The sequence below is a fragment of the Cuculus canorus genome, chromosome 7, assembly GCF_017976375.1.
Source record: "Cuculus canorus isolate bCucCan1 chromosome 7, bCucCan1.pri, whole genome shotgun sequence".
NCBI lineage: Eukaryota > Metazoa > Chordata > Aves > Cuculiformes > Cuculidae > Cuculus > Cuculus canorus.
In genome coordinates this window covers 10992303-11019919 of record NC_071407.1, presented here as the reverse complement: position 1 = coordinate 11019919, position 27617 = coordinate 10992303, and the positions used below count along the sequence as shown (strand labels likewise).

Below are 27617 nucleotides of genomic sequence, written 5' to 3'. Positions count from 1 at the left end.
TTCCAGGCTGATGCCTCCTGCCAAGTCTCCGTCCACCTCAACACAAGAGAAAGGATGAGGAGCCCTATAGCCAGGAGCCTTTCTGCTGCACTGAACCTGCTGCACAGCAGCAGTTATCCCAACCAGTTACATGGAACAAAACCCATTAGCAAAACTCTGGACATCAAAGTCATCAAGTGCAAGAGCTGAGTTTAAAACCTGGTATTTTTTTCCCATTATATTTCATGACGGGAACCAGAAATTCTGCCCTGTCTAGTTAAGAATGGCAACACAGCCTGAGGTCCACACTGCAGCCATTTCTGAGCTAGAACAAAGCTATTCAGCTAAAATTTTCTTCCTGTCCCTTGAAAAACAGAATAGCTGTCTTATAGAGCCTATCAGATGATTGTCTCTGGTTTACAGATACAGTCTTTAGGAAATGTAAGAAATAATAATGACTTGCATCTGAAATGTCTTGCTTCTGAAAACCAAATACAATCTGAGTAAAAAAATCCATTGTTCAACATTCCCCCACCAATTTTCTCCAATTAACCCTATATATACTAGCATAGCTTAAAAAATACTCCAGAGCAAAGACATCATGGGCTCAGCCTTGGCTGTTCACCTGTGAAATATCAAATGCTTAATTTTTATGTGATAATATTATGCAACTTATTTTTGGAAGTAAATAATTCAGCAAGCCTGAGATGTACAACACAGAAGAATGGGAAGTGCTTGTGTTTTGCCTACTGATAAGGGATAGTTTTGCTGTCCCTTCTAATGCCTGCAGCACCAGAATTAACCTCTGCAAGCATCTTGACAGAGAAATTAAAAAAGCCCTCCCAGCAAAGCTGAATTCCACTGCCAGCTGACATTTGTTTCTTTTTATCTATACATTCGTCTAATTAAGAAGATATAGTGCCGTTTTAATTTTCATATAAACTCTCAACTTCAATAGGGATGCATTCTGCAAACCAAACAAGGATTTATTAAGATAATAAAGCAAGCACTTCATGAAAATTTAAATGCCTGCTATGAGCGCCTTTTTTGTAGAACTAAGAGGCCAAGAAAATCTCTTAAACTGGGGGAGGGATCTGCAGTACTGAAGCACTTCAGCTAGCCCGTGCTCGAGGGCATGCGGGGAGCCCATGTGCACAGGGGTGGCTTCCCATATCTGAGACCACTTTCCTTCCCCCAGCATTGAAACTTCAACAGAATTTGAGCTGTGTGCCAGCTTTGCACATTTTAAAGCACAGGGGTGCACTGGTTCAAATTAATTGACTCATTTACAAGGACCTCGGCTCGGGTGGGGGAAGCGTATTAGTTTCCCTCACTTGTGCTGCATCGTCTGTTTATAACAGCAGCGTTAATCAAAGGAAGGGAAGATAAAGACCTTTATTTGCCAGTGTGGCAGGAAAGACCATGAAGCTTTAATTGACCCATTGAAAGACAAAGTGAAAAGCTTGTGAAATGAGTTGAATTTTTCACACAAGGGCACATTTTCCTTTCAGTTCTGCTCTGGAGATTAAAAAAAAAGGGTCACGTTCCCAGCTCTTGAACATCCTGAGTGCAGCTGCTCTACCACCTTCCTACCTGAACCATTTCACCATTTTAGAAGGAATGCAGATATTACCTCAGGGTAATGACTCACAATAATCCCTTAAACCCCATAATTGGAAAAAAAAAATCGTCACTGCTGACTCATGATTTTGGAAGCTGGGACATAATGAATTGAGTTCTGCATAGGATGCCTGAGGATTTTAATGTGATTGGTAGCTCTACATCACTTTTCTGGGCTGTGCAAGGTGTCCCCAAAGGCAATGTGTCCTGCGTCAGTCACACAAAATGGTATCCAGGTCCTCTGAGACAAGGACTACAAGAGACTAAGGAAACTGTCCCATGTGCCACATCCTCCATTCCCTCCCAATACATGGAGACACCGAGGTGGATTTAGCAGTCACAGTTCTGCAGCAGGCTTCCAGCAGGGTGGGTAAGGAGGGACGATGGCCCTTGTGACTGAAGGAAAATTTTGCAAAATTAAAGAGACTGACTAAAGGAACAATATTGCACACCTCTTTTTTTGAAAGGGGGCTAAAAATTCCAAACTCAACATTTAGAAAGATCATGGAGGATGAAAGGATTATCAGAAATACTCAAAATGTGATGAGAAGTTCCTACAGAGAACTGATGAAGTGCTCCTGGTCTCTCTTAGATCCCACAGGCTTTTACCTGACAAACTGTTCCAGTTATCTCTATCAAATCAAATTTTCCACCTTCCCCTTTAGTTCTCAGAGAGAAAGAAACCAAGAGGCTAAAAATACATGTTACAGCACAGGCCAGAAAAGGACAAGCTTCCTGCTCACTCCTCCTCTCCTGGTGATGACCTACAGCAAGATTGCACAAAACTGCGGATGGCAGAGATTAGTAGGCTGGCTGGGTGAGGAAACGTGTCCTCAGAGGCAGTCTGTGATAGTAAGATTTGATAACGTTTGCGTGTCATAAAGGTACTGTCACATCTGGAATGATAGGCAGCAGGTACCAGCGGTGAGGGCTGCTGAGGAATGATGAAGTTTGGTCACAATGCTGCATGTGAGCTCTGCATGTCTTTCCTTTCCTCTCTCCTGCTAAACCTGGAGCACAGAGGCAGCAGTTTCCTTAGTGGACCTGGCAGGTAACAGGCTGTGACAAGTCCCAGCTGATATAATCCTTGATTTAACACATGGAATTTCCAGGACGAGATAAGCCTATAGCTTTCAAATGCTATGAAGAGCTATTCCTATAGCCAAGGATCGTTCTAGGATGATCCACTTGCAACTTGCGTCATCACTCCTCAGATGTAGACACCTACATGGCAACAATTAAAAAAGGTTTTTTTAGGTAGTGGCAATAACTTTTGTTACAACTAAAAGCTAACACTTTCCTCACAAAAAATCCTTTTGCCCTTCTCCTTATACCACTGCAGCTCCAACAATGTCATCATAAATAATGAACACATTCAACCATGTGAAAGAAAATCTAAAAATCACTATAGCTGCTACTCAAATTAAAATATTCTAGTCAGATTTCCTCTCTGCTGTAACAAACATTGTTTTCCTTCTTCCTCTCAAACAGCAGAGATGCTCATGACTACATTGCAAGTAAGTTCCCTGCAAGCCCCCAGCGTTATGCAGCCTCATTAGGAGCTTTGATTACTTATTCGGCACGTCTCCAGCTTGCCTGAGTGTCTGTAAGACTGTGAGTCTTGTGCACCAATTCATATTGCTAGCGGACAATACAGTTCAAGTGCCAAAGGCAAGCCAAAGGGCAAAGCCAAAAATAGGTAGCAGCATTAGCTGGGAGAAGTAACCAATTCACATAATGTCAGCAACCCCATGATGACCCTTTTCAGTTGATGTTTAATAGAAGGCATTGAAAACAAATACTTCAAGCCTAAGGACATATTGATATCTTCATGGAAATTACCGTAACCCAGCACTGTTGTTCTGTGAGTTGTTTTCTTAATGATTGCTAATCTTGTTTAAGACAAGAAAAACTGCAGTTTACTTGAATGTTCTGGGTCTACAGGGAGGTTTCATTTCGTTCTTCCTTTCCTTTCTCTGAAGCACCAGATGCTAGACAGGATTAGACAGCCGTTTGAACTAGAATGTGAAAAAATAGCCTTAAGAAACATTTGCATCTCCTTAAAAACGCTCCTGGAACCAGACATCCAGATCCTGGTCCTCGTTTGAACTAGACTTTTTTCCTGCACTGCAGCAGTGTTAAAAAGGTTGACCGAAAGTTAGCAAAGTTGCCTTATGTGCAGCAGCCCCAGGACAACTGACCAATGGCCCATTGATTGTTTCTAGTTTTTAGTGAGCAGGGCAGGAACACATGTTCAGCCTTGTCTGGAAATGCCCAGTTTTGACCTCTTCGTCTTTTACTAGAGGAAAAAGCATGACCGCTCTTCTCTTCATTCTGTGGGAGTTTATTTAGAATCATTTCCTCTGACTTTCCAAATCAAATTGTAACCTAGAAATTCTTCATCACTATAACCAGACGCAAATGATCAGTATTATTGCCAAAGGGAGTGAGAAATGAATTAAAAAATCTTTATTTTTAGCTTATGCTTTAAAGGACATGATGACCCCAGAGGTGTCCCACAGGAGTTATCCTTTATCGCCACTGGATGAAGAGATATTTTTCTGGTTTGCAAAGACAAATCATCCACATTCATGCCAAACACACAGAGTTCCTGTCAAAAAGGCTTTAATCAGGCACAAGGAAGAATGTATGTTACTCTCCAACCAATAGGTCCTGATGTGGTGATTTACAAAATGTCATAGCAATCACTCCTGCAGTGGGCTGAATTTTCACTGACTTATGCCAACAACTCAAACCATATCTCGAGACGCAGGCCAGAGCAAGGAACAAGCCTCAGGGACTGGTGGCATCCTCCTTTTCAAGCTGCCAAGTTCTTAGGTTGACTTATATGAGGAAAAAAAGACATGAAGTGAAAAGGCAGGAAGAATTTGTACTGAAAATATTCTTTCCACTGGAGTTACACAGTACATTAAAGCTGAAGCATTATGTTCAAGAGCCGGCCACTGAGAAGACAGGTTCTCCACCCTATGGGTGTTGCTGGGATGAGATCTGGCTCCAGACATGATATACTTCACAAGTGTCAATCTCGCCAGTATCCTTAAAGAACAGCTGGCTGTGCTGCGACCTTCACAACATCCTAGCTTGTAACAAGAAAAACACATCTCAACTCAACTACACCCCTCCAGGCCTCCAAAGCTCATAGGGGATCCAGCACTAGAGAACTCTGGAGGATCATGACCTAGATATTCCAGGAAAACTAGAAATGCTTGTGCTGCTTATAACTTATACAGCACAGTGTGGCCATAACATGGCCTCAGACATGGAAGTACATATGTTCTCCAGCCACAAAGCATCTCACCATGAGAAACAGTTTTATGGTATCCACCACATCTTCAAAAAGTACTATGGGACTTCAAACACCTCTCATCTCCTTGATTACATTCCCATCTCTTCACACTCACACCATCTGTTTTTGTACTCTGCTGGGGACAAGGAGAAAAGGAGAAGGGATCGTACCCTTCTTCAGGAAATGCTGATCAGATTATTTCAACTTGCTCCCTTCAAAACATACTGTTATGGACCAACAAATAGCATATCCAGAGGTGACATAACCTAAATAAATGATTACTAAAGAATTAGTCAAGCAGCTGTACCAAAGGCATGCAGGAAGGATTATTGTAGCAATGAATACAGATGACAGGACAGGGACCCATCCTTCCACTTCAAATGAATATAAATCTTCTGGCTCAAGGTCTGTCTACCTGTATTTGGCACCTCCTAGATGCAGCACTGCATTTGGTGATTAAGAAAAGAAGGAAATCCTCAGTAAAAAAAATAAAAGGTGTGACAAACAGAGAAAAGTGTTTGATTTCCCAAAAAAATCTTGATCAATGCTCTAAAAAGTCTTCCCCCTGCAGCTGGCAGTTTCTAAAGGACAGCAGAAAGACAAGAACTTTCTGAAGCTTTTTCAAATGCAGAATTCATAGTGGTACCCAGGGAGCTCTCATTCTGCCCTGCAAGCACAACACGCTCGGCAAACTCCCCTCCAAAGTGCCATTCCTTTCAAGCGAGCTGAGGCCGGGGAGTTCATGTCCTCCTTCAAACCCAGGAGCTGCACTCACTTTGAGGAAAACCATTCTCTGCAAGGCCCTAATCCAAATTTTAGCACTGATAAGGGTGAAAAAATGTTACAGTTGACTTAACTAAGGTTTCAAATCAACTGAGTTGTCTGTTACATTACTAACTGCAGCTTTTAGCGTAGGGGAGCCCAGCAGTTACTTCGGATGTAGCAGATGCCCTTTGGTTGCTCGGCTTTTGTCCTATTACTAATTTATCACTCTTGCGACTGTCAGCAAATTCCATGGGGCATTTTGTTCTTTTTGGAGGGGCAGAGTGGAGGGGGGAATGATGCTCACTCTGTAATGCACATGTAGAGGCACAAAAGAAAACAAACTCCTGCTTTCACCTAAAACCATACATAATTACCTCCTATTTGTGCCTTAATGCCCACAAAATCACAAACAAGACTATTACAGTAGAAGTTTGGTAGCAACAGGCTTCAATTTTATCAAAGCTCCTGTACCTTCATGATTGCAAATACTTGTCAGCAGTAAAAAGTGTCAAGCAAACCACAGGAGATGGGAAAGGCTTGATTACTTTTTTCTTCCTTTTTTCTCCCGTTTTTGGGGGTATTTTTTCCTTTACCCGTAGCTCTATTCTATGCTAAGTTGCCATGGTAGAAAGGAGCTGATTTACGCTGGGTCCCTGCAAGGCTCGCAGCCACACTGCATCACTGTGTAATTACCAGGACATTTTCCTAACGGCCACACAGGCCAAAGGGAAGGAGGTGAATCCAGCTTTACATCTCCATGCCAAGTCCGCTCTTTTCCATTTGCTCATGCCATCCTGTTTTTTATCACCCTTAAGCCCGAGCTTACAGGGCTCGCTGAGGAGCACAGGCAGCCGGGCGGCCCCCGGCGGGGCTCTCCACGGGTTGTCACTGGTTCCCCAGCCCAGAGATCCCATGGCCGGTCCGAGGGGTCCCTCTGCTGATGGGAAGAGGTGGTGGCTGGAAGCAGAGCCGAGGACGAGCCGCCCAGCGAGCAGGTTTGTCTCCGCAGAGCTCATCTCTCAGCGCCTGCCCCGCTGGATGCCCCAGCAGCCTCCCGGGATGCTCCAACATCTCCTTGCAGCAGCCAGTGGGAGTCCAGAACGAGTGGCTACACACCAGCAACCACGAGGAATCTGAGCCAGCGGTGCTGCAGGATTCATAGGATCACAGAACCGTGCAACTGCTGGGTTGGAAGAGATCCTTAAAGGTCATTTTGGTCCAACCCCTCTGCAATGAAGAGGGACAGCTTCAGTTCCATCAGGCTGCTCAGAGCCCCGTGCAACCTCATCTTGAATGTCTGCAGGGAAACATCCCTCTTGGGTCAGGCAGCATCCTACTAGGTTGGTGCTAATAAATCCCATGACAAGGGATGTAGGATCATAGAATCATAGAATCACCAGGTTGGAAAAGACCTCTTGGATCATTGAGTCCAACCATTCCTATCAACCACTAAGCCATGTCCCTGAGCACCTCACCTATCTATCTTTTAAACACCTTCAGGAATGGTGACTCTACCCCCTCCCTGGGCAGCCTCTGCCAGTGCCCGATGACCCTTTTGGTGAAAATTTTTTTTCTGATGTCCATCCTGAACCTCCCCTGGTGCAGCCTGAGGCCGTTCCCCCTTGTCCTGTCCCCTGTCACTTGGGAGAAGAGGCCAGGTCCCTCCTCTCTACAACCTCCTGTCAGGGAGTTGTACAGAGCAATAAGGTCTCTCCTCAGCCTCCTCTTCTCACAGCCCCTAAAGCGGTGCAGGTTACAGTGCAACCCCGCAGCATCCTTCCCTCTCCACCTCAGGGCAGGGAGGGGTCAGCAGGTCACATCCCAAAGGTAAAACAGGACTCTGCCCACATTCAGGCTTTTCAGATCGCCATATAATCTGTCTTTTAATAGAGTCTCAGCTGTTATGAACAAGAAACATTACTCCTCCCCAGGCTCAAGGGATGAATTGATAGTCCCACGACACAGAAAGCAGGGACACAGTTGCATAGCCCAACTCCCACGCGTGCAGCATTTTAGGGAGAGAAGCAAGAACAGAGAAAGATCATCTTAGCACAGTGGGCAGGGAGTGGATTTTTCTAAACACTACCATTCAGCAGCTTGTACCAAATAAATTCGCTTCAAATACCTTTCTCACAAATCTCCTGCAGCACCTTTTCTCTGATGTAGTCCAAACTAATGAAATCTTCTTTAGAAATTGAAATGTAGCCACTATTTACATTGCAATTACCCCAAATCACTGTATTGAAGAAAAGGCTGATTCACATCTCTAAGGACCTGGCAAGCTTGCAGGAAGGGTGTGAGATCTAAGGAGGTTTTTCAAGAGCCCCCTGGACTCACGGGAGACCAGCAACTCTGCTAAGTGGAAAATAATGTGATGCTGGTCCCAGCCCTCTATTCACAATCATTTAGCCAGGTGTGATGCTGTCAGTAGCGGTGGCAATGCATTACTTCAACACAGGTGTAATTTAACAGAGGGTCATGTCTGCTTCTTCCCCTAAAGAGCCTTTAGGAAGAGCAATCTGTCAGACCTTCCACTTCAGGTCATTCCCAAGTCATGTTCTGCAATACAGTCATAGAGAAAAATGTAGAATGTTTTCACTTTAAAGTGTGATGATAAAAGAATATGTGGTAGCCAGCAGGAAATTTCAAGGGGTGAGAGAAGTTGTTCCAACTCCTCTGAGGGTCTGACATTACATACTCCTCAGGCAGGTAAGTTATTAACTTGCCTCATTCATACCCTTTAGCCGGAAGCAGAATTAAGTGCAAACTCAGTTCCTAACTATTGCAGATTTTAGGCCAAGTTTGACATCTTAGTTTTCCCAGCTCTCATAAGTGGGTGTTTATCATCTGAGAAGCTCAGCTTTAATGGATGAAGAGTCTGTCTCTCCATCCTCCTGTCTGCAGAACACAGGTGTTTCCAGTTGCATCCTTTCAGAGGGCACTGTGCTATCTTTCTGCCGGTGCTCCGAGGCAGCAGTGAGGTGTTTTGTAAACCGGTGAGGATGGTGGCTCAGCAAACTCTGTTGAAGAATCTCTTATACACACCACACAAGCAGACTGGCTTGTGTTTCAGTACTGACACACTCTAGCAAGGTCCTGTCTGAATATCATGGATGGTGGCAACGCTCCCTCTTTCTCACTGACAGCTGGTCCCTCGTGTGGGACTGGGTAGCTCTGCTCCACGATAACTTCTGTATGTTCACAGCTAAGAGGCAGAGCTGGCCTTGTGACCAAGGGTCTTAGTCTGCTGCAGAACACAAACCTCTGTGCCTGTAGGCAGTTTTCATTGCAGAGGCACTCACACACCCCAAATACCATTTTTAACCTAACAGTGAGGAGCTACAAGTGCAATCCAGCAAATACTTTGCTCTTACTACTCACCAGCAGAATGTATAACTACAGTCTTAGAGCTCTGTTGCCTGTTCAGTGTGCTGTGCTCAGAGCATCCTCTGCATGGGAAAAAAAAGAGCATTAAGTAGAAACTTTATGCTTCAGTTTATTCCTGGTTTACTTTCTTCACATTAAAACCACATCCAGTCCTGCTTATAATGAGTCCTGCTTATAATGACAGCATTATTCCCTAGCAAGGCAATCTTTGTACCCTCAGAGATGCATTTGCCTCCACAATTCTCACAGTTAGTAATGAAACTCTCTACTTTCTCAGCACTTTTAACCACCAACCACTTTGCAGCAGAGAGACAGTGACCCACTGAAGCAGACAGATAGACTGACTTTGATTCTGATGGGCTCAAATTAGGATACAGGTTCAGCCTCAAACTTCTTCGCTCCGTCTGCAAAGGACCCAGGCTCCCTGCCTGATTTACAGGGACCAAAGCCATCCAAACATCTTCTTGCATATAGATTTGAAGAACTAAGTGTGAAATCAATATTATGGACTGATACCAGATTTTACCCAACAATGTTTTAGTTGCCTATTCCCTCTCTTCCCAGACGTGAAGTTTGTTTCACAAGCACTGCCATGTCAAAGGTGAAGCAGCAAGTACTTAGCATTTCAGAAGCTGTCTGGCAGCTCTGGTGCTACCAAGAAGCTTCGGGGAACTTCAACACATTTGCCAAGTTCAGCACATCACAATGTGTTGCACAAAGAAGCCATAAGCTCTTTTCTTTTCCAACTGTGGGGCACGCAAAGCATTTGTTTCATATCCCTTTCAGATACCTGAAAAGTCTCCCATTAGTCTGGCTGAGGTTTGAGTTGCGCCCAGAGACAAGAGTCAGCTAAATTTTGTCAAGGTCCCGCAGGTAATGAGGTGAGGTGTTTGTTTCTGCTTTGAGGATTTAAGATGTTCCTGTTGGATAAATAACAGCGGCATCCACTCTTGTCATTTCTAATTGCCAGGAGTGGGAGGACGTTGCTGGAAGGGAAGGGAGCAGTTGCTGGATGCCTCTCTCCACCCAAATGGCAGACAGATGTCTCCCTCCCTGGACCCTCTCAGCCAGCTGGTGAAGCTCCTTTGTGGCAACTGCACAAAGGTCAAACTTCTCAAAACCATGCTCATCCCTTGGAAGATGATTTTCCCACACACATGAAAGAAGAGAATACAACCAAAACAAAATTAGGGTATAAACATACAGAGTGTGAAGCTGAAAGCTTATGGTACCTTTATGATGTCTCAAACTCAATTAACAAGTTGGTTTGTTTTCCAGGAGAGTTCAGTCCTGTTTCATACTTAGGGAAAGGATGGGTGAAGGAGTGTTCATAACACTTCAATTCAGGCTTTCTTCAGAAATGTCTCTCTTTCTTCTGCCCTGGGAAGCAAAGGACTCCCACCTCTCCAGCACAGATGGGCAAATTTGTGGCCAGAGTTGTCATTTATGCACAGTTTGTCAGATTTGGGACTGAAAAACATAAAATTTAACCACGTCTGGTTCTGGTAGAGTGGGGGGGAGGGGGAATACTCAGCCTGTCCAGAAAAACTGATAGAGCCACAAGCACATCAGGATGTCCCAGAATCAGCACACTCACGGCAGGCAAAATTAGTGGGTGGTGCACAATATTAATTTGGTTCCTTATCCATGCACACCAGGATCCTGCCTTTAATTAAATTAGAATAAGTTATCTCCTTGACATTCTGATTTAATATTATAGGCTTGAGGTTTTATTCCAGTAAATGCATAAAATGTGAATGCATATCAGAGTCATTTTTTCATGTTTCCTTGTACACTCACTGTTTCTATTGTCTTAATGATCTAGTTTTAATTGCCAGCTGGGATGTGCATATTACAGACTAAGCCAATGTTTTGTTGTCAAAAAGAGAGAGCAAATCACTACAGTGGCTTCTTTATTGCAGGGTTGTGGAAGCTCCCCAGTGAGGTGGAAGAGCCTTATGGTTGTCATCTTCCCAAAAGTCATCCTTAGCCTGGGAGACAGGTGCTAATTGAAGAACAGTTTGTGCTTGGCTTGAACCTGCTCCTGCCCCATTCACTAGGGCAGAGCTCTTATAAGTCCCTCGACTATTCTCTGAGGATGCCTGTGGAAAGGCTCTTCTCTCTGGGCTGTTTCCTCTCTTTTAAAAGCACTTTCACACTCTTAAATGGTGTGAAAATGTCATGGATAGCTGAGAGTCTTATTCAATATACAATGTACAAAGCAGGAAGAGGTCATACTGACTTGGCCATACAAAAAGCTCCCCTGCACTTTCTTTGGGTAGAATTTGTTTCAGGTCTCTTGTGCGTGAAGTCTCTGGACTACACTGACCCCCTTGGCCAGGATCTCATGTCCAACTCACTGCCCACTGACATCTATAGGTCCTTCTTCTTGTTGGGTTTCTGCCACCCAAGTATCTGAGTGCCAACACCAAACCTGTCCTGGATTCTTCATTGGTACCAGGACTTTTGCCTCAGACCATGTTCTCTGCCCAGAAATCTTGCTGGGAGGTGGTAAACCCAGGGAAACCAAGGAATCGATCTTCAGTTCTGCCACACAGCGGTTATGTCCTTCTATCCAGTCTTCTCATTTGCATGTTTAAATTAATGCATGTTGATTTTCTCATATCAATAAATGCACTGAATGCAAAACAATATCATCCTTCCAGTGACTATTGCTAGCTTTGCAGCAGATTAAATTTGCTGATGTTTAAACACTGGCATATCATGCATCTTCAGTTCAATTTTTAGTGCTAGGCAGGCTGTTATTAATCGTGGGAAGGCTTGTATTAAAAATTCTGTGATTACAAAATGCACTTTTGAATGCTCGACCATGATGGCATAAAGCTTACTTGCTTTGTTTATTAAAGGTGATGGGAACCATCTCTACTGCCTGTTAGTTGTGATTCTGCTGCCTTTCTAGTGCTGTTGAACGTCTTCTCTGGATTCATCATGTGGATCTTTTCTGGATTTTTACAACTCTTCCACCTCACTTTGGGAAGTCATCCCTCTTCCCTTCTGTAGGTCTAACCGTGTCCCAGATATTTCAACCTGCTACAACTATCTGATTTGTGATCGAGTGAGCAATGGCCCTCATGCACACAAAGAAATTAATAAATGGAGTCAGAATGCCTTCGACAGAAAGCCTCCTCTCTAATGTTAGCTCAACATCCTACCTTTGTAGAAAAACCTCCCACTTTTTCAAGAGCTTTGCCATTTACCCAGATCATGCACAACAGCCTGTGATCACACGTGTTGCAAGACAACCTTGTATCGTCAGGCTCAGGAAAAGATGGGTGCCCTATTTCTTCTTAACACAGCTCACACTGCTTAGGGAGAAGACTACAGGCAGAAGAGAGTGAGTGACACCTGGCCCGGGGCTTGCCTTCCATTCCAGGAAAGGAGTGGCAGCACCACATGGATACAAGCAGACTGTTCCCTGGGAACCACCCACATTTTGACAATGCCAGCATCCCTTGTTAGAGTGCTGGATTCACATAATCTCTTATTTTTCAGCCTACATCATGTTTAATGAGCTGGACAGGCGTTACACCATCCTTCCCGAGACCACAGCAGAAAGTGCAGTGTGCTCAGCTAATGATTAAAGCCACGTCTGCGTGATTTTACACCTAAGCTTGGTAGGATTCAGGGTTTCTTTTTACTGAAAGTAGATAGTTAAAAGCAACATTAATTTCTGGTTGTCAGCTTTTACTGCCAGTTAACTTTCCTGCTCTCCGCTCCTGTCCTGGGGCCCATGGTGCCCACTCTTTCATGCCAGCAGCTCCTTGGCGCTCAGCTGGTGTCGCTTGCAGAATCCAGGCTTGATAAGAAATTATAACCAGGGCTGCAGGAGTAAAAGGCAGCACACAAAAAAGCTGTCTCTGTTGATACTTAACAATTAAAACTGGGTCCTGCCTATGCCTCCTTGTAGCTATGCTGAGCCTTTAATATAAAATGGGTTTGCAGCTTTTGGTGGAAAGCCCCTGCAGGGAAGGAGAAGGGAGCTGGGTATCTCTCCATCAGGCTGCTCACGCTATCACAGGTAACAATGCTTTCAGGGGAGCTCTTTCCAGGAGATATTACATTTCAGCCTGGGCTTCATAACGGGCTGGTTATCCTAAAATAGCCACAGTCTTACCTGTTGCTTCCTGCTCAGGAGGGAGTTTGTGCTGCTGACTCAGTGGTTGCTGGGGGGCAAACAAACAATGGGGTGCTCCAGAAACAGCTAACTTTGCTCCTGTGGTGCTAATAAAACGTGTCTTTAAACAGTACACTTGTGGAGAGGGGTTATTTTTTAAGCAATGGCCCATGCACCTGCCTCCTGTCGCCTCTGCTTTGCGGCAGAAGCAGGGCAATGCCACCCTACTAACGAGCAGCAGGGAGCACTTAACTCCATGAGACATCTCTATCACATCCTGTGCACTGCAAGGCATGCAGGTACTTTTACCCTTGGACTTCAGCGAAGAAAATGCAAAAGCATGAATTCCCAGGGCTATTGGCTCTGTCAAGTGGAAAACCTTGTTCACATTCCCCTTTGGGAAACCCAAAGATGGAAGCAGCACCTGATGTCTCTGCCCCAGGTGGCGAGCCCTGTTAAACTGCCTTGCCCAAGTCTAGACAAGATGCTAGAAGAAACCTGTGTTACCATAGCTCAGCTGTGGATAGCAGAGGTGGGATGCAGTTTGCTCACTGGTCTGTATCGGCACACGGTGCTGCCTGCCTGCAGATGCCACAGCAGCTCTCAGAATCAGCAATGATGCCCAGACAGCTGATTGCCACAAGTGTGGTTCATCAAACTGCTCACCTGGCTCAGCATTTCTGCCCAGTTGGGTTTAAAATCTGACTGATTTCTGCCCAGTTCCATTGGTCCGGATTTGAAACACTTTCAAAACCTGAATAGTTGAGAACTTTGTAAATGATGCAAGCGCCTCAGAATCGGTAACGCAGCATTGTGCTCAGATGAGGTCATGAAGGTCCTACATGGGAACTGTTGTCTGGCACAAAGGAGAGGTTTGCATGATGCTCCTGACTCTTGTCACTTGAACACTGAGTTATTTATTCCACCTACCTGAAACAGTGTGCCTGAGATGGCTGAGAGAGAAACCTTGCCTGCTTGTCAAATCGAAGGAAAAGGCCACAACCCCAAAGGGACACTTTAACTCATAAGTATGCTACATCATTTCTGGGGTTACTCATCTCTCTCTGCTGACTACAGAAAAGCAAACACAAGGTATTATCTCTGTTTGAAAGAATACACACCTCAATGCATCTTAGCTCCTACTCCTGTTTCTCAGTTGTAATGCAATCACTGCAGCAGGAATTTTTCAGCAAAATGTTTGACTTCAAGGGGTTTTTTTATGGTTTTGTTTCTTATCTTAAGAATTCAAGTTCTTCAAAATTCAATCTGCGCAGGGGATTAGGGCTAGGTTTCATCAGGTTTCTGTCAAAAAATATTTTAATACAGTTTCACAAATTGTCAGACTGCCTTGTTCCAACAAGTTCTAAATGGAAAACTCCCAATTTCAGCATTTTTTTTTTGCCTTAAAAATTAATAAAGTTTTTCAAATTTAATCAGGATAGAATCATAGAATCATAGAACAGTTTCGGTTGGAAGGGACCTTAAAGTTCATCCAGTTCCACCCCCTGCCACGTGCAGGGACCCCTCCCACTGGATCAGGCTGCCCAAGGCCCATCCAACCTGCCCTTGAACACCTCCAGGGATGGGGCAGCCACAACTGCCCTGGGCAGCCTGTGCCAGTGCCTCACCACACTCATAGTGAAGACAGCCAGTATTTACATTTTCTAAAACATCTTTTAAAACAATGAAAACTCAGTGGTTTGATGGATGTCACTCTTTTGGCTCAATAATTATTCCAGGTTTCTGTTTAGCAGAATTTTTCATGGTCTTGTCATGCCCTTATTATCTTACTTCAGGACAGAGTAACCCTACAAAGTATTTCTCAAAGGCAGAAAAAAAGAAAATTTCCCCTTTGTCCCTTGATTTGACCAACTCTGAAATTGCAGTGGTTACTGCAGTGCTGAGCTCCCACAGGCACTCAGGCTCCTGAAGGGAGAAAGGGAATGCTAATTCTATGGTTGACTTTACTTAATTAAATAATAAGAATATTTTGGCAAATAAAATAGTATTCTTCCTGGACCCTGCCTGGATCAAACTGTGCTCAGAAACATCCAATCTCATTATCTTTATTTCAGCAAACTGACTGTCAGGCTTTGCGAGCCAGCAGGAAGATGGGTTATTAACAAGTCAGGTATTTACAGCACAGATGTCAATAATCTGGAGTATTTAATCACAGCTTACTTTGTTTTGTCCACAGCTCAGACAAACAAGCTGCTTGTGGCAAGAGTCATGGATGTGTAATGGAGCTGGTGAGGGTATGTCTAATATCATTAGGTATCTCCTTGTTCTTGCATGAAAAAAAGAAATAACGGGACCCAGTTAAAAGAAATAATAACGGACTCAGCTTCTAACCAAGCCCTGCTGGGTTATCCCATCTCTAGCCAGGCCAGCTCCCGCGCACACACTAATGCTAAGCTCTCTGCGGTCCTAAAGAAGTTGCAGGCACGGAAGATTTGCTTTTTCTGACTAATGGCACGGCATATATTTTGCTTGTAAAAGGCCTCTCAGATATGAAATTTCACAAATATTATGAAAAGGTCTTTTCTGAGTGCCCAGGGAAGGTGCACCAACTAATCCTGTAGCGCTGAGACGATAAGAGCACACCCTAAAGGAATGAATAATTGAAGCCTGGACCTAAATATTAATAGCAGACAAGGGGAAGGGGACACTTCCCTCAGTTTTGCACTTGCTGAGCTGCCTGTTCGGATTAGAGCACAGATATTCTCACAACTGTTCCAATGTCCTTAAACCCCCTCCTGGAGGACCATGGCACTCCGAACTAACGCTACCATCATCTGAAATTCCCCAGCTCATTTTCTATTCAAACCTCCGGAGGAACATGGTGGTGTTTATCAGAAGATGTGCTCCAAATGCAAATGGAAACAAAAGACACTCACCAAATCCCCTGCCACTGAAGAGGAGGGAGAAGCGTCTCCGTGGGAGAGAGGATGCACAAAGGGACAGCATGCAGTAAGTGAGGGCTTGCTCCAGCTCTGGAGATGCCTCGCTACGGCTGTTTGACAGGATGCTGAAGTGATAAGGAGGTATCAAAGCTCATAGTAGACCCTCTTCAGTAGGCTAATGCTCCATTTTGGGAGGTGTTTCAAACATGCTGGCCCGGGAGCTTTATAAGCAAGATCAGTCCAATGCAGATCTCCATGAAGGAGCCAGACTCTGTGCTCGTCTGGCTACTGGCCCGTACAAACTGCCCCAGAGTCTGCTGCAAGAAAGGGCTCACAGCAGAGCACACACACAGGAGGACACCCACCTTCAGGCTCTGTGAGCAAAAGGCTCCCATGATGCCAGGATCCAGAGCAATACACTGGCAGGGATGTGAAAAGTGGATGAAGGATGAGATTGGATTTTTTTTTCTTCAAATGCTATCTGAGTGTGGAAATTGCTCTGCAGGCAGTGCATCACACAAGCCAGGTAGCAAAGCATGTCAGAAGCCTGTGCTCCCCGGAGAGCTGATGATGGGCAGCCCTGAGGAATGAAACTCCCCTACAGCCTTCACCAGCCTTCAGGCCAGTAAAATATAGGCAATTTAAATTATAAAAAAAAAGATTTCTGTCTGTCCATTGATATTATAATACTCAACCTGCTCTCTGCTCTCTCTGTGTGCTCCTTGTGTATTTGTGGTCAAGATCACCGTCAGCACTACATGCACTACCATCCATCCCTGGATCAAGCACTCAGCTGGGAGCAGGGTGATGTGGGGTCTCTTCTTAATCAGGTTGATGGTTTGTTAGAAGAGTTCAGATCCCTGTCTTGATGTTTTTCTGACCCCAGATACCACAATCTTGCTATTGCCTCTCCTAGCTGCTTGCCTGCAGCTTTTGCTTCAGCAGCCAGCAGAAGAGATATGATGCTGAAGTCCATCAGCAGGATTGTTCAACATGAATCTCCTCCAGACCCTTCTGCCAGTGTCCCTCTCCCCCTGGCCAAGCTCACCGAAGATGGCTGTGGGTGGAAAGCTGTTTGCTTCCTGTCCAAAATGCCAAAGCGCCTGCAGAAACCTGCCACCCTGCAGTCTTGCTGAGGGCTGCCCTTCTCCTTGTCCTGGCCAAGCTCCTGACCTATTTTGCCCTGAAGCCTTCCCCTCCTCTAAGAGACACTATGAAGGGGTTTGATGTTTGAACAAGAGAAGACTAGTGGTCGCTGTTCTCCTTGACCCCCTTCTCCACCAGTGAGGTTTCATCTACCCTTTCTGCTCAGTCATTTCTTTTTTAGAGCACTGTACCTGAGCTTGGCTTGTCCAAATTCGAGATACGTTGTATGTGTCCAAGAACATAACATGACATACCAACCCTGGGACTAAATTTCTTCCTCTTCATCTAAATAAACAGCTCTCATGGAATGCGATGGTTAAAGCCCTTTTGATTTTCACAGAATCATAGACTTGTAAACTAGATTGTGTTGGAAGGGACCTTTAAAGTCAATCTAGCCCAACCCTCCGGCAATGAGCAAGGACATCTTCAACTAGATCAGCTTGCACAGAATCCCATCCAGCCTAACCTTGAACGCTTCCATGGTACCTTCATGGTGAAAATTTCTTCCTTATATCGATGATATATTTTGGTAATAAGTCCTCTCATGAGTGTCTCCTAGTGCAAGAAGGGTAAGCAAGGACTTGAGTGCAGTGATGGCACAAGGTCAGAGTGTTTGGTCTGGTCAGAAGCAGGAGGTACAACCACTCCTCAGTGTTCAGGATGGTAAACAACTGGGGAGAAGGAACAATTTGAGTAAATGGCATTAAAATGGCCTTAAGTACTTTCTGACTCTAGATCAGAAGGTTCCTAGCCATCAGCGCAGTCATGCTCTCTGACCACATTGCTTGAGGTGTATTTCGAGGGGGACCCCCATCCCTGCAGCTCATGATGGAGCCAGGCAAGCTCCTGAAGGGTAGTGCTACACAGTCATGGGACAGCCAGCGAACAGGCAGGATAATTCAGCATGTCCCTTCCAAACATGTGCTGCAAGGCCACACCAGCTGCCCTAGCTGTGTGTGCCAAACCAATGCACCCCACCACCAGCTCGGAGCCACCTTGTGGCCGCCAAACCCCCTCCTCATAGAGCAATGCAGAGAAACTCTAAAAACCAGGAAGTTTTTTATGGGGTCAGATGTACTACGGTTTCTTTCCCACTCTAATCTTCATCAGGCAGCTGACGCTCCTGCCTCACGGAGGCAAACGTGTCTGTGGGCATCTACCACATCCCAAATTTAGAACAATTTAACAAGCCGGAAGGAGCAAAATAAACAGCATTTGATCCACAAACTCCACGTTCTTGACAGTGTCCCCAGAGGTGGTGGAAAGCTGAGGAGATAGCTCCTTGCTTTAATTGGTACATTAAAATTCTTCCAGGCCACTACACAACTGTTAATAGGCAACTTAATTAAGCACTAACCCAGTTCATATTTCTACCTTCCAGAGGCTCTTGTTTCATTTTTTTTTCTTATTACATCCAAAGCCATGGGGAGTTTTGTCCTAATCATGTATAACAAGCTGAGGGCAGTGACACCAGGCAACTAATTTAACTCCTGATCTCCAGACACCTCCGCCAGATGCCCAGGCCTGCAGTTTCTTCTCCAAATGGAAGATGGATGACTCGGAATGAGCTGCAAATTACTGCAAGTCAGCAAAAATAAATGGCAATAATCCAGCAACCAACTCACCCACACTGAGTGCAAAAAGGAGATGGTGTTGGGCAAAGGCAGGTCCTCCCTGGGCACAGCTGCCAACAGGCACATGTTTTATAGTCAGTTGCCTGAATGGCTGAGGATCCTCCTTCAGTCTCTCATGAGTGACATGCAGGTGTCTTCCATGCTGTCCTCTGCCACACAGAACCCAGAGGAGAGCCCTCGAAGCACCACATGACAGAGATGAAGTAACAAACGAAAGAAAATGTCATCTCTTGATCCAGAGGGGAGCTGTAATATTTGGCTGCTCCAGCCTCTTTGCTCTCATTGTTGCTATCTGCTGAAAGAACCAGAGGAATAAGCATTCGTGCCCCACAACAACCCCTCTGCTCCCTGGCAAATAACTTTGTGCAGCCTGAACTTCAGGGTGGTTTGATGGGTTTGCTGAGGAGGTCCTCAGCAATGACATTCTCAGACATTTCCTTTTTCTTTCTAAAGCTGCGTTGGGGTAAATGAAAACTTGCTCCAACAGCTGTCATGGAAAGTGATGGGTTTAATAGTCATGCAAACAATAGCGAGGTTTCTATTACAGGTGAGTTATGAGCCATTTAAGTTAAAAAACAACTGGATTTTTCTGCTGCCAGGCACATTTAAGGTAATACCCTCAGACTGAGGAAGGAGGGGTGACTGTGAAGAAGTCAAGCAGTCTCCTGGCTTATGGAGGGAAGGAGCATTTGTTGCTGGTGATGAATGAATATTAATCCTTCTGCTCAAGGAGAAATCATCTGTTTGCCTCAAAAGCCTTGTACACCAGCCGGCACATTGCCAGTGCACTTGTAACGATTCGTGATTGAACAGTGAGGCCAACGTGGACATTCCACACTGAAAAATAGTCTGTCTCCTGCTGTAACATATTTATTCCATGGGAAACGAAGAATCTTGGAGCCCCCAAACACAGTAATAATGTAGCTGGAGATTTCTAGCACAAACATTACCAAACAGCTGAGCAGGGGACAGTGAAAGTGTTCTGGTGACATAAATCAAGGTAGCCATAGAGACTTCGAGAGTGGTTTGTATTTGCTGAAGATAGGTGCTGGTGGTGATAGCGGTGAGGTACCACTACCCACTGAGCCTCTGGGTTGGATGAAGTGAAAGGACCAGACAGGCTTACCCCAGCAAACACCCATGTAAGAGAGACTGTATAAGGAGCAGAAACATCCTCTGCAGCATCATCTAAAACTGTGAGACACTCACTGCGGTAAAAATACTGCAAAACTGGATGAAAACAGAACATCAGGCATGCTGTTATTGAAAACACCCCTTCTTTTCCACAACAACAAAAGTCTCTATGGAAAGAAAATATTTTTTTATAAAAAAGATCAACTAAAACCACAATTTTCACTTGAGAAGTGTAATTTAATGGTAGTTTCTGTGGATGGCACTCACACAAAAATAAACTCCAAACCTGACAGAAACTTGGTTTCCATTCATTTCCTTGCTCCTCTCTTCCTTAATTTTTTTCCTTCCATCAGAACAGGGGAATGGAGAGATCACCCAGGGAAAACAGGCATTGGGGGAATAAACCAAAACCTGGAAGAAGAAATAAAAAAAAGGAGCCAAGTTTAATTTCTGCTGGAAACCTGAACCTCAGACAAGAAATGGTATAAAACGTAGCTGTGTTTTCAAGGAGCAGATAGGGAAAGAGGCAAATGCCTTAGAGTTAGAAAAGCATGTCAGCCAGCCCTGCCCTGCGAAACACCCCATCTCCCCCTGCTGAGGTGCCAAAATTCAAGAAAGGGGTAAAGTTTTCTGAGCTGTGACCAAGATGTGGTGGCAGACGCCCTGCAACAGAAGCCCACAGGGTTGTGGTGGGATGAGCTGGAGAGCGGATGGTAAGAGGTATCTACTGAGGCTCCGTAGGTTGGTGCCTAGAGAAGACAAGTCTGAATCAGCCCACCTCTGTCCTGTGCACTGGAGGGGACTTTGGGATAGAGAAGAGCCATGAATTTCTAGGATATAGATGGGAATAAACCCAGCTTGGCATCTGACTGCAAAAAGGGAATCAAGGTGAGGAAATGGTCTAATAAGGCTATTTAAACCTAGCAAATTGCATTCAGCGTCATGTCTCCCCCCACCCCCGACACTGAGGTGCCTGAGTCAGCCACAGTGGTTTTGGGTTAAGAGGACAGTTGTCTGTTAGCTGTTGTTTTCACCTTTTTGTAGAAATCCTCCTCTTCTCTACCCACAAGAAACACTTGTCCTTGGGTTTGGAGTGAGACCTATCCAGTTCGGGTCTTCGCCAGGACATCCAGGACACGGTTCTTCAGAACATCTGCAGTCAGCAGTGCAGCCCCTTGACGACCAGCAGAATCACCTGCTCAAATCTCCACCAACCCCCTGGAGAGCAGCTGTGTTCCTCCCTCACAGGTCTCCCCTCCAGCCTAGAGAGGCTGCAGCATTTGCCTGACAACCCCACGATTGTTCAGCCTCACTGCACGCACATCAGTTTTGCTGGGAACCTCCTGGTTTGTCACAGCACCACCTGTTCAGAGATCCCTCGCTTGTCTTTTGGTCCTGTGGCAGAGCCACTACCTACAGAGGCAACAGGCATCTCTGGTAGAAATGTTTTCCCTGATCCGTTTTAATCGATAGCATGTACTCATGAGACACAGTGGACTGGGCGGTGTGTCAGCAGGATTTCCCATGGATACAGCTTCAGATGAAAGCCGATACTTCTGGGCAGGTGGGGGGAGTGGGAAAGTGCTTTGATATCTAAATACATACAGGTGTCTGCAGAGGCTGGGGCGCAAAAATGACCTTTTAAAGCATTTATTGCACTTTTATCACCTTCTTTGATAAAGTAGCTAGAAGGCCAGGCAACCTTGTTTCTTTTCCCAGTCCTTTTCTGTTTGACTACACAATACTGCTTCCAGGTTCCAGAACTGGAGACAAACACTGGACTCAGGTCAGTTAACAGAAAATAGTATTTCCCTCTCAGAACTTCCTGCGGAGATGGGTAAAGAAAATCCTGTATAAAATCATTTCCAATTGCACAGAACGTTTCTTTAATATATCAAGAATTTGAATTGCTGTTACCCAATTGTTCCTTTTGGATCTAATATTGAACTTGAGTTTGACCGAAACACTTCCAGTGTAAATGTTAAGAATGACTTCATCTTTTAGTAAACATATTCCAACCCCATCATGTAATACTATGGACAATGCTTTGATGCAACTGCACACAGTGATTCTTCAGAAGAGCGCAGAGCAGAGACCTCCCTCTCCGGGGTGGGAATCTCTCCTAGCTGTGTCTAACTCGTAGTAGCTGGCTTGACACCTAGATGTCTTTGTGTACTGCGTGGCAACCCAGAGCACTGCTCCGGATAGCCAACACCATGCCGATTTCGAACTAAAGCTGCAGAGGCTTTTTGTCCACTGTAGACATATCTTTTTAACGTAATAATTGTCTTGTGTCCAGGAAGAGCTGTAATTCCAAGATACTGCTCACGCATCCTGCACTGCCAAGGGTTATATAAGTCATAACAATAGACAGAAGCCGTACTGGCCTTGGTGCTCTGCACACATAAACCTGCGCTGAGCACCAGTACATTCCCTCCACAATCTGACACAAAGCACAGGCAGAACCGACTGCTGTCATCAGACCTCTTCACAACAGCTGCCCAGCACCTAGCTCAGGGCAGCCCTACACATATTTCTTCACTGTTGGAGCTGGATGAGCAACAAGAAAGGTGGAATAACCTGGTTCTTGCCCTTCTTCAAGCTGTCAAACCCAACAGATCACTGCAAGAGAAGGCAGATGGTGCAAACAGCAGGTTGGAATCTTTTATTCAGTCATCAGTCCTGTTGTGTGGGTAGCATCTCAGCAACTGGAACCCAACTATGCAAAAATATTGAGTTGTCACAGTGAAAAACCAGACAGTATAAAATATTCTGGTATTTGCCTCTTAGAACCATTATTTCAACAAGACCCCTGTTTCAAAGACAACATGCTTATTTATACTGTTTGCTTGCTATCCTCAATCCCTCCCCCCCAAAAACTGTTCAGGCAGTAACCCCCGGCATCACCCACTCAGGTGCAGGGAGAGAAACACTACATGAAATCCCCTCCCGCTTTCCAAAGGTTTATTAAAGAACGTTCTCCCAGTGGTATCAAGGGTGAAGACGTAGATTACTGTGACTCCAAGCAGTCCTGATGTTTTTCACAGTGCAGACAATGGTGGTGCTACTGAACTCTGATGAGAGGCTCTGTCTCTCGGATGAGCCACTGAAGAGCTTCATGCCGTCCTTGTCTCTCCAATTCTGCTCCAATTACTTCCCTGCACTTCTGATGGTAGTCATTCACCCAGTTACACTACAGAAAGGGAGAGGGTGTGACATTCAGTATAAACAAGGAAGAGCTGGTGCCATTGCAAGTTGAGTACAGCCACAGACATTTGTAGGCCCTTGTGTTCCTCGGGACTGAGCTGTTAGGCTGGGATGTGATCCTGTCCCAAAGAAACAGACCTCTACTATATGGAAGTGACTTGTAAATTTGATAAAGGTAGGAACTGAAGCAATTTGTCCTGGGTGTTCAGAGGAAGCAAGGTTCAGTTCCTCCGACAAGTATTTAGAATCTTGCAAAACACTGCCACCAGCAAGTCAGAATTGCTGCCTTGACACAGCCTAGTAAATAGCTTTGCAGATCTGTTAACAACGCAGTCCTGAGACACAAGTTGCCCTACAGATCTGAACAGGTAGCCTTACGGCAGATCCTGGTACTCTTCACAGTCCTCTTCAGAAAAGGAAAATGCAAATAAGATTTTATCATTCAGAAAAGAAGGAGGGGTTGAGGCAAAATAAAGAGAAAACTAGGATGAAACTCATCACAATGAAGGCAGCCAGAGACATAAAACAGAAAGTTGAGAGTATGAAGCTATTGAAGACATAAATGCTGCTGAGTGGTTATCATTGATGTCTGCACAGAGTCTATATATACTGCAGGATGTGGTATGGCTGAAAGGTATCAGTCATGAGTAGATGCAGATAACACGGCACAGGCATTAGTACAAGCCTCTGGAGAGACAGAATAATAGTCTGGCAGAAGTAAATTAAGGTGGGAGTAGGGAAAGAGAAGACATAATAGTAGCAAGTATAATATCAAGGGAACGACCAAAACAACATCAGAGGGGTCTCTGCTGCCTTCATCATAGAATAATTTAGATTGGAAGGATCTTTGCAGAGCTCGTCTAGTCCACTCTCCCACTCAAGCCGTATCAAATTTAAAGTTTAGTCAGATTTCTCAGTATTGCTCTCTGGATCTAAGAAATGGAACAGAGGCTACTGATTCTTGTAAACAGAACAGAACAAGTTGGTTCTAACGCAAAGAAAGCAATGCAAATCTACTGTTTCACTTACCTCTTTTTGCGTCAGCAAATTAACATCAATCATTTTTGTCTGGATTGGAACCAGGGTTAAGGGTTCAAAAGTCAGGCTCCCTCTGTTTTTGAAATTGTACTGCAGTAGAAAGACAAATGGGGTTGTAAATCTTTAGAAGCAGATCTACCTGCATCACAATTACTCCTCGGTGCAAAATCACCACTATAGAAAATCCACGTAACATTCAAATGAGAGGGTAGCAGCTTACAATTACATTTTTCTTACAGCTCAAGCAAACAGTCTCAATATAAACCTTAATTATTTCTTTCAATGGTCACTTCTTAAAGACTATGCCCCAGGTCACAATTGCACAGGACTCAGCTTGATGACTATACAGTGATTTGCAGTCTGGCTTTTCTAAAAGCATAACTCAGCCAGACTGGCAATTACAATGTCAAAATCTGTCTGTAATTGTGTTTCTACTGCCAGCAAGAACTCCCTATCAGAGAAGAAAAATCCACCTTGAGACAATCAACCACCTCTACAGTAATGACTCAAAGGAGGTGAACTGGTTTATAGTTGTCTAAATATGAACCAGCCGTGTGCCCAAGTGGGCAGCAGCATCCTGACTCTCATCAGAAATAGCCTGGCCAGCAGGACTAAAGCAGTGATTGTCCCCCTGTACTCAGCGCTGGTGAGACTGCACCTGAAATAGTGTTTTGTGTCCCTTGCTACACAAAAGCTATCGAGCTGCTGGAGTGTGTGCAAAGAAGAGCAACGAAGCTGGTGAAGGGTCTGGAGAACAAGTCTTATGAGGAGCAGTTGACGGTTGTTCAGCCTGGAGAAAAGGAGGCTGAGAGCAGACATTACCAGTCTTCGCAACTACCTGAAAGGAAGCTGTAGTGAGGTAAGTGTGGGTCTGTTCCCTTCAGTAAAAAGTAATAGGAAAAGAGGAAATGGCCTCAAGTTGTGCTGGGGAGATTTAGACTAGATATTAGGGAAAAATTTCTTTACTGAAACGGTTGTAAAGCGTTGGAAGCAGCTGCCCAGGGAAGTGGTTGAGTGACCATCCCTGGAGGTAACCAAAAAAACACATAAATGTAGCACTTAGGGACATGGTTTACTGGTGGAGCTTGCAATGCAAGGTTAAGAATTGGACTTGGTGTTCTTAAGGGTCTTTTTCAACTTAAATAATTCTATGATTCTGTAATTCTATGAATAAAAATGTTTCTGATCTTTGACACCCAGATAAAAAACATTTTAAAACAAGTCTCACATATGTATTTCAACCTATGGAAACTCTGCGGAAGCAGAACTGTCTCTGTGCCCCCATTAGCAAGGGAGACAGAATCAGTCTTCACCAAAGCAGGGTTTTGGAGACCAGGAGTCTTGAGTAGGATTCAACTGTCTGCAGCATGGTCCCACCTCAAGTTCCAGTACTTCAAGTTCTACAATCAGTGAGTCATGGAGAAAGGTGCATCTTGAGCAGGTCATTCACCTTGGTTTCAGCAGGGATCACAAGGACAACATTTTCAATTCGGATCCCAAAGGACCCGTCTTCATAATACCCAGGCTCTGCAGAAACAGAGAGTAATTAACCAAGCCACATAGCTCCTCTGCGCAAATACTTATTCCCTATGGCAAAACTTTGCCTACATGGCTTCAGTCCACTAAAGTCACTAAGCAATCTTGACATCAGGCGTCCACAGAGGCAAACAAATTTCTGACTCTACTAAATCAGCACAGAAGCCCCGAGCAAGGTGACAGCAAATGTGCTCAAAGAGAGGAGAAGTGAGAGAGACAGCCCTCAAACTCACACAGTCTCTTTCCACATCAAGAGAGAGCACAGAGTACATGTGTTCCAAATACCAGAAACTCTGAAAATATTAACGCCTTTATGAAAGGCAGTTGGGTAACCTCTTCCCCGAAACACTTATTTTCAAGAGGGCTCCCCTGACTCCCTGAGAGGACTTTGCAGTCCTAAAGGACTGTAAGTCTCTCACCAAACCCCAGCATGCTGTAAATTTACTACTGGAAGAATAAGGCACGTAAAGATTTAACAGCTAACTCAAACAACCCATAGCAAAGACAGGATCAGCTCCTTCATGTTGGTGTCTACCCTGTACTGTAGTCAGCTCTTCCACTGCAGAATGGGAGGCAGCATGCCAGAGCATGCTCTGCTCACGCCAAACTCGGCTCTGCTGAGCTTTGCACTGTAGACAGCATGAAGCAGGTCTGCAGCACCCAATTGCAAAGATACTTCACAGAAGATGAAAGAGCTAAAATGAGGGTCTTTACCTAGAGAGCTTAAATGACAATTGAAATAATCTGGGGAGGTCAGACCATAGCTTATGATCCCACCTTTCCTTTATGCCATTGTCAGATTTATTCCCTCCGCATCTTAAGGAGCTTGGTCCCCCCCCAGTAATCAAAGAGAATCATCAATACTAAATACCATCAGAGACAATCATGCCAGCCTCCAACGGCTCGTCTGCAAAGGTTTTGTAGCTAATGCCACAAGGACCCTCATGCACATTCAGGAAAGAGCCAACTCCATGTCCAGTCCCATGCAGGTAATCCAAACCACAGTCCCACAAGGCAGAGCGGGCAAAGGAATCTAGAAGGTGACCTGCAGACAAAGGGCAAGAGAGACACAGAGAGAATTTGATCAAGTCAGGCTCCCTCAGAGATGTTGATAATCACACTAAAGGCTCAAACCAGGAAAACATGTCAAAAAAACCCAAACAACCAAAAAAAAAGCCACAAACATCCCCTCAAAAAAGTCCACCAACAATCGAGGAAAGCAAGTCACTGGATTGATAAGACAGTACAGGGCAAGTTTGGCAAGTCTGACATTCAAGCCCTTTCTCAACTGAAGAGAGTGCTTAATTCAGAAAATTCAGTACCTTTCTTAAAGGTAGCTGCACTGAGTGAACTCAAAGTAGGATATCTGCCAATTGTATTTGGTGAACTAACCAGTCAGACTTCTTGCCTGGATGGCCAGTTATTTCAGAGTGTTTCAACCAGAATGCATAGAATTTCTGTTGCCTGCACGTGAACACCAAGACTATACGTCCAAGTTCAGGCACCCTCCAATTTCAATTGGGGTTTCTTGTACCACTATACAGCTGCTTTTTCCTTACCTACCCAAGAATACAAACTGGAGAAAACTCTAAAAGGGGTATCTTTGTGTAAGGTATCTTATCAGAGACAAAACAGCTCTGCAACAAATTCACCAGGGATGAACACATGTCACAGTTTCTCCTGCACAAAACCAAAATAGCTCCCTTCTGTGTAATTTTGCCATGCTGCTCACTGATAAAAGGGATTCCACATTAACTGGAAGAGAATTACCCAGTCCTTTTGAAGCTGGAAAGTGACCTCTTGCTTTGATAGGGCCACGAGTAAAG

General features: G+C 44.7%; 1 protein-coding gene across 4 annotated transcripts in view; it reads right to left on the bottom strand.

Moving 5' to 3' along the window:
- Positions 1–22910: 22910 nt before the first annotated feature.
- Positions 22911–27617, bottom strand: part of XPNPEP1 (X-prolyl aminopeptidase 1) — a 33007-nt gene continuing 28300 nt past the window's right edge. For 3 of the 4 annotated variants that reach the window (XM_054071503.1, XM_054071504.1, XM_054071502.1), the window contains 4 exons: positions 26663–26836; positions 25706–25782; positions 24247–24345; positions 22911–23203 (listed from right to left, as the gene is read on the bottom strand). In XM_054071503.1, coding sequence (XP_053927478.1) covers positions 23075–23203; positions 24247–24345; positions 25706–25782; positions 26663–26836 — 479 coding nt within the window. In that variant the 3' untranslated portion in view covers positions 22911–23074. Of the gene's footprint in view, positions 23204–24246; positions 24346–25632; positions 25783–26662; positions 26837–27617 lie in introns of those variants that run through there. The other variant, XM_054071505.1, reaches the window with a different exon arrangement.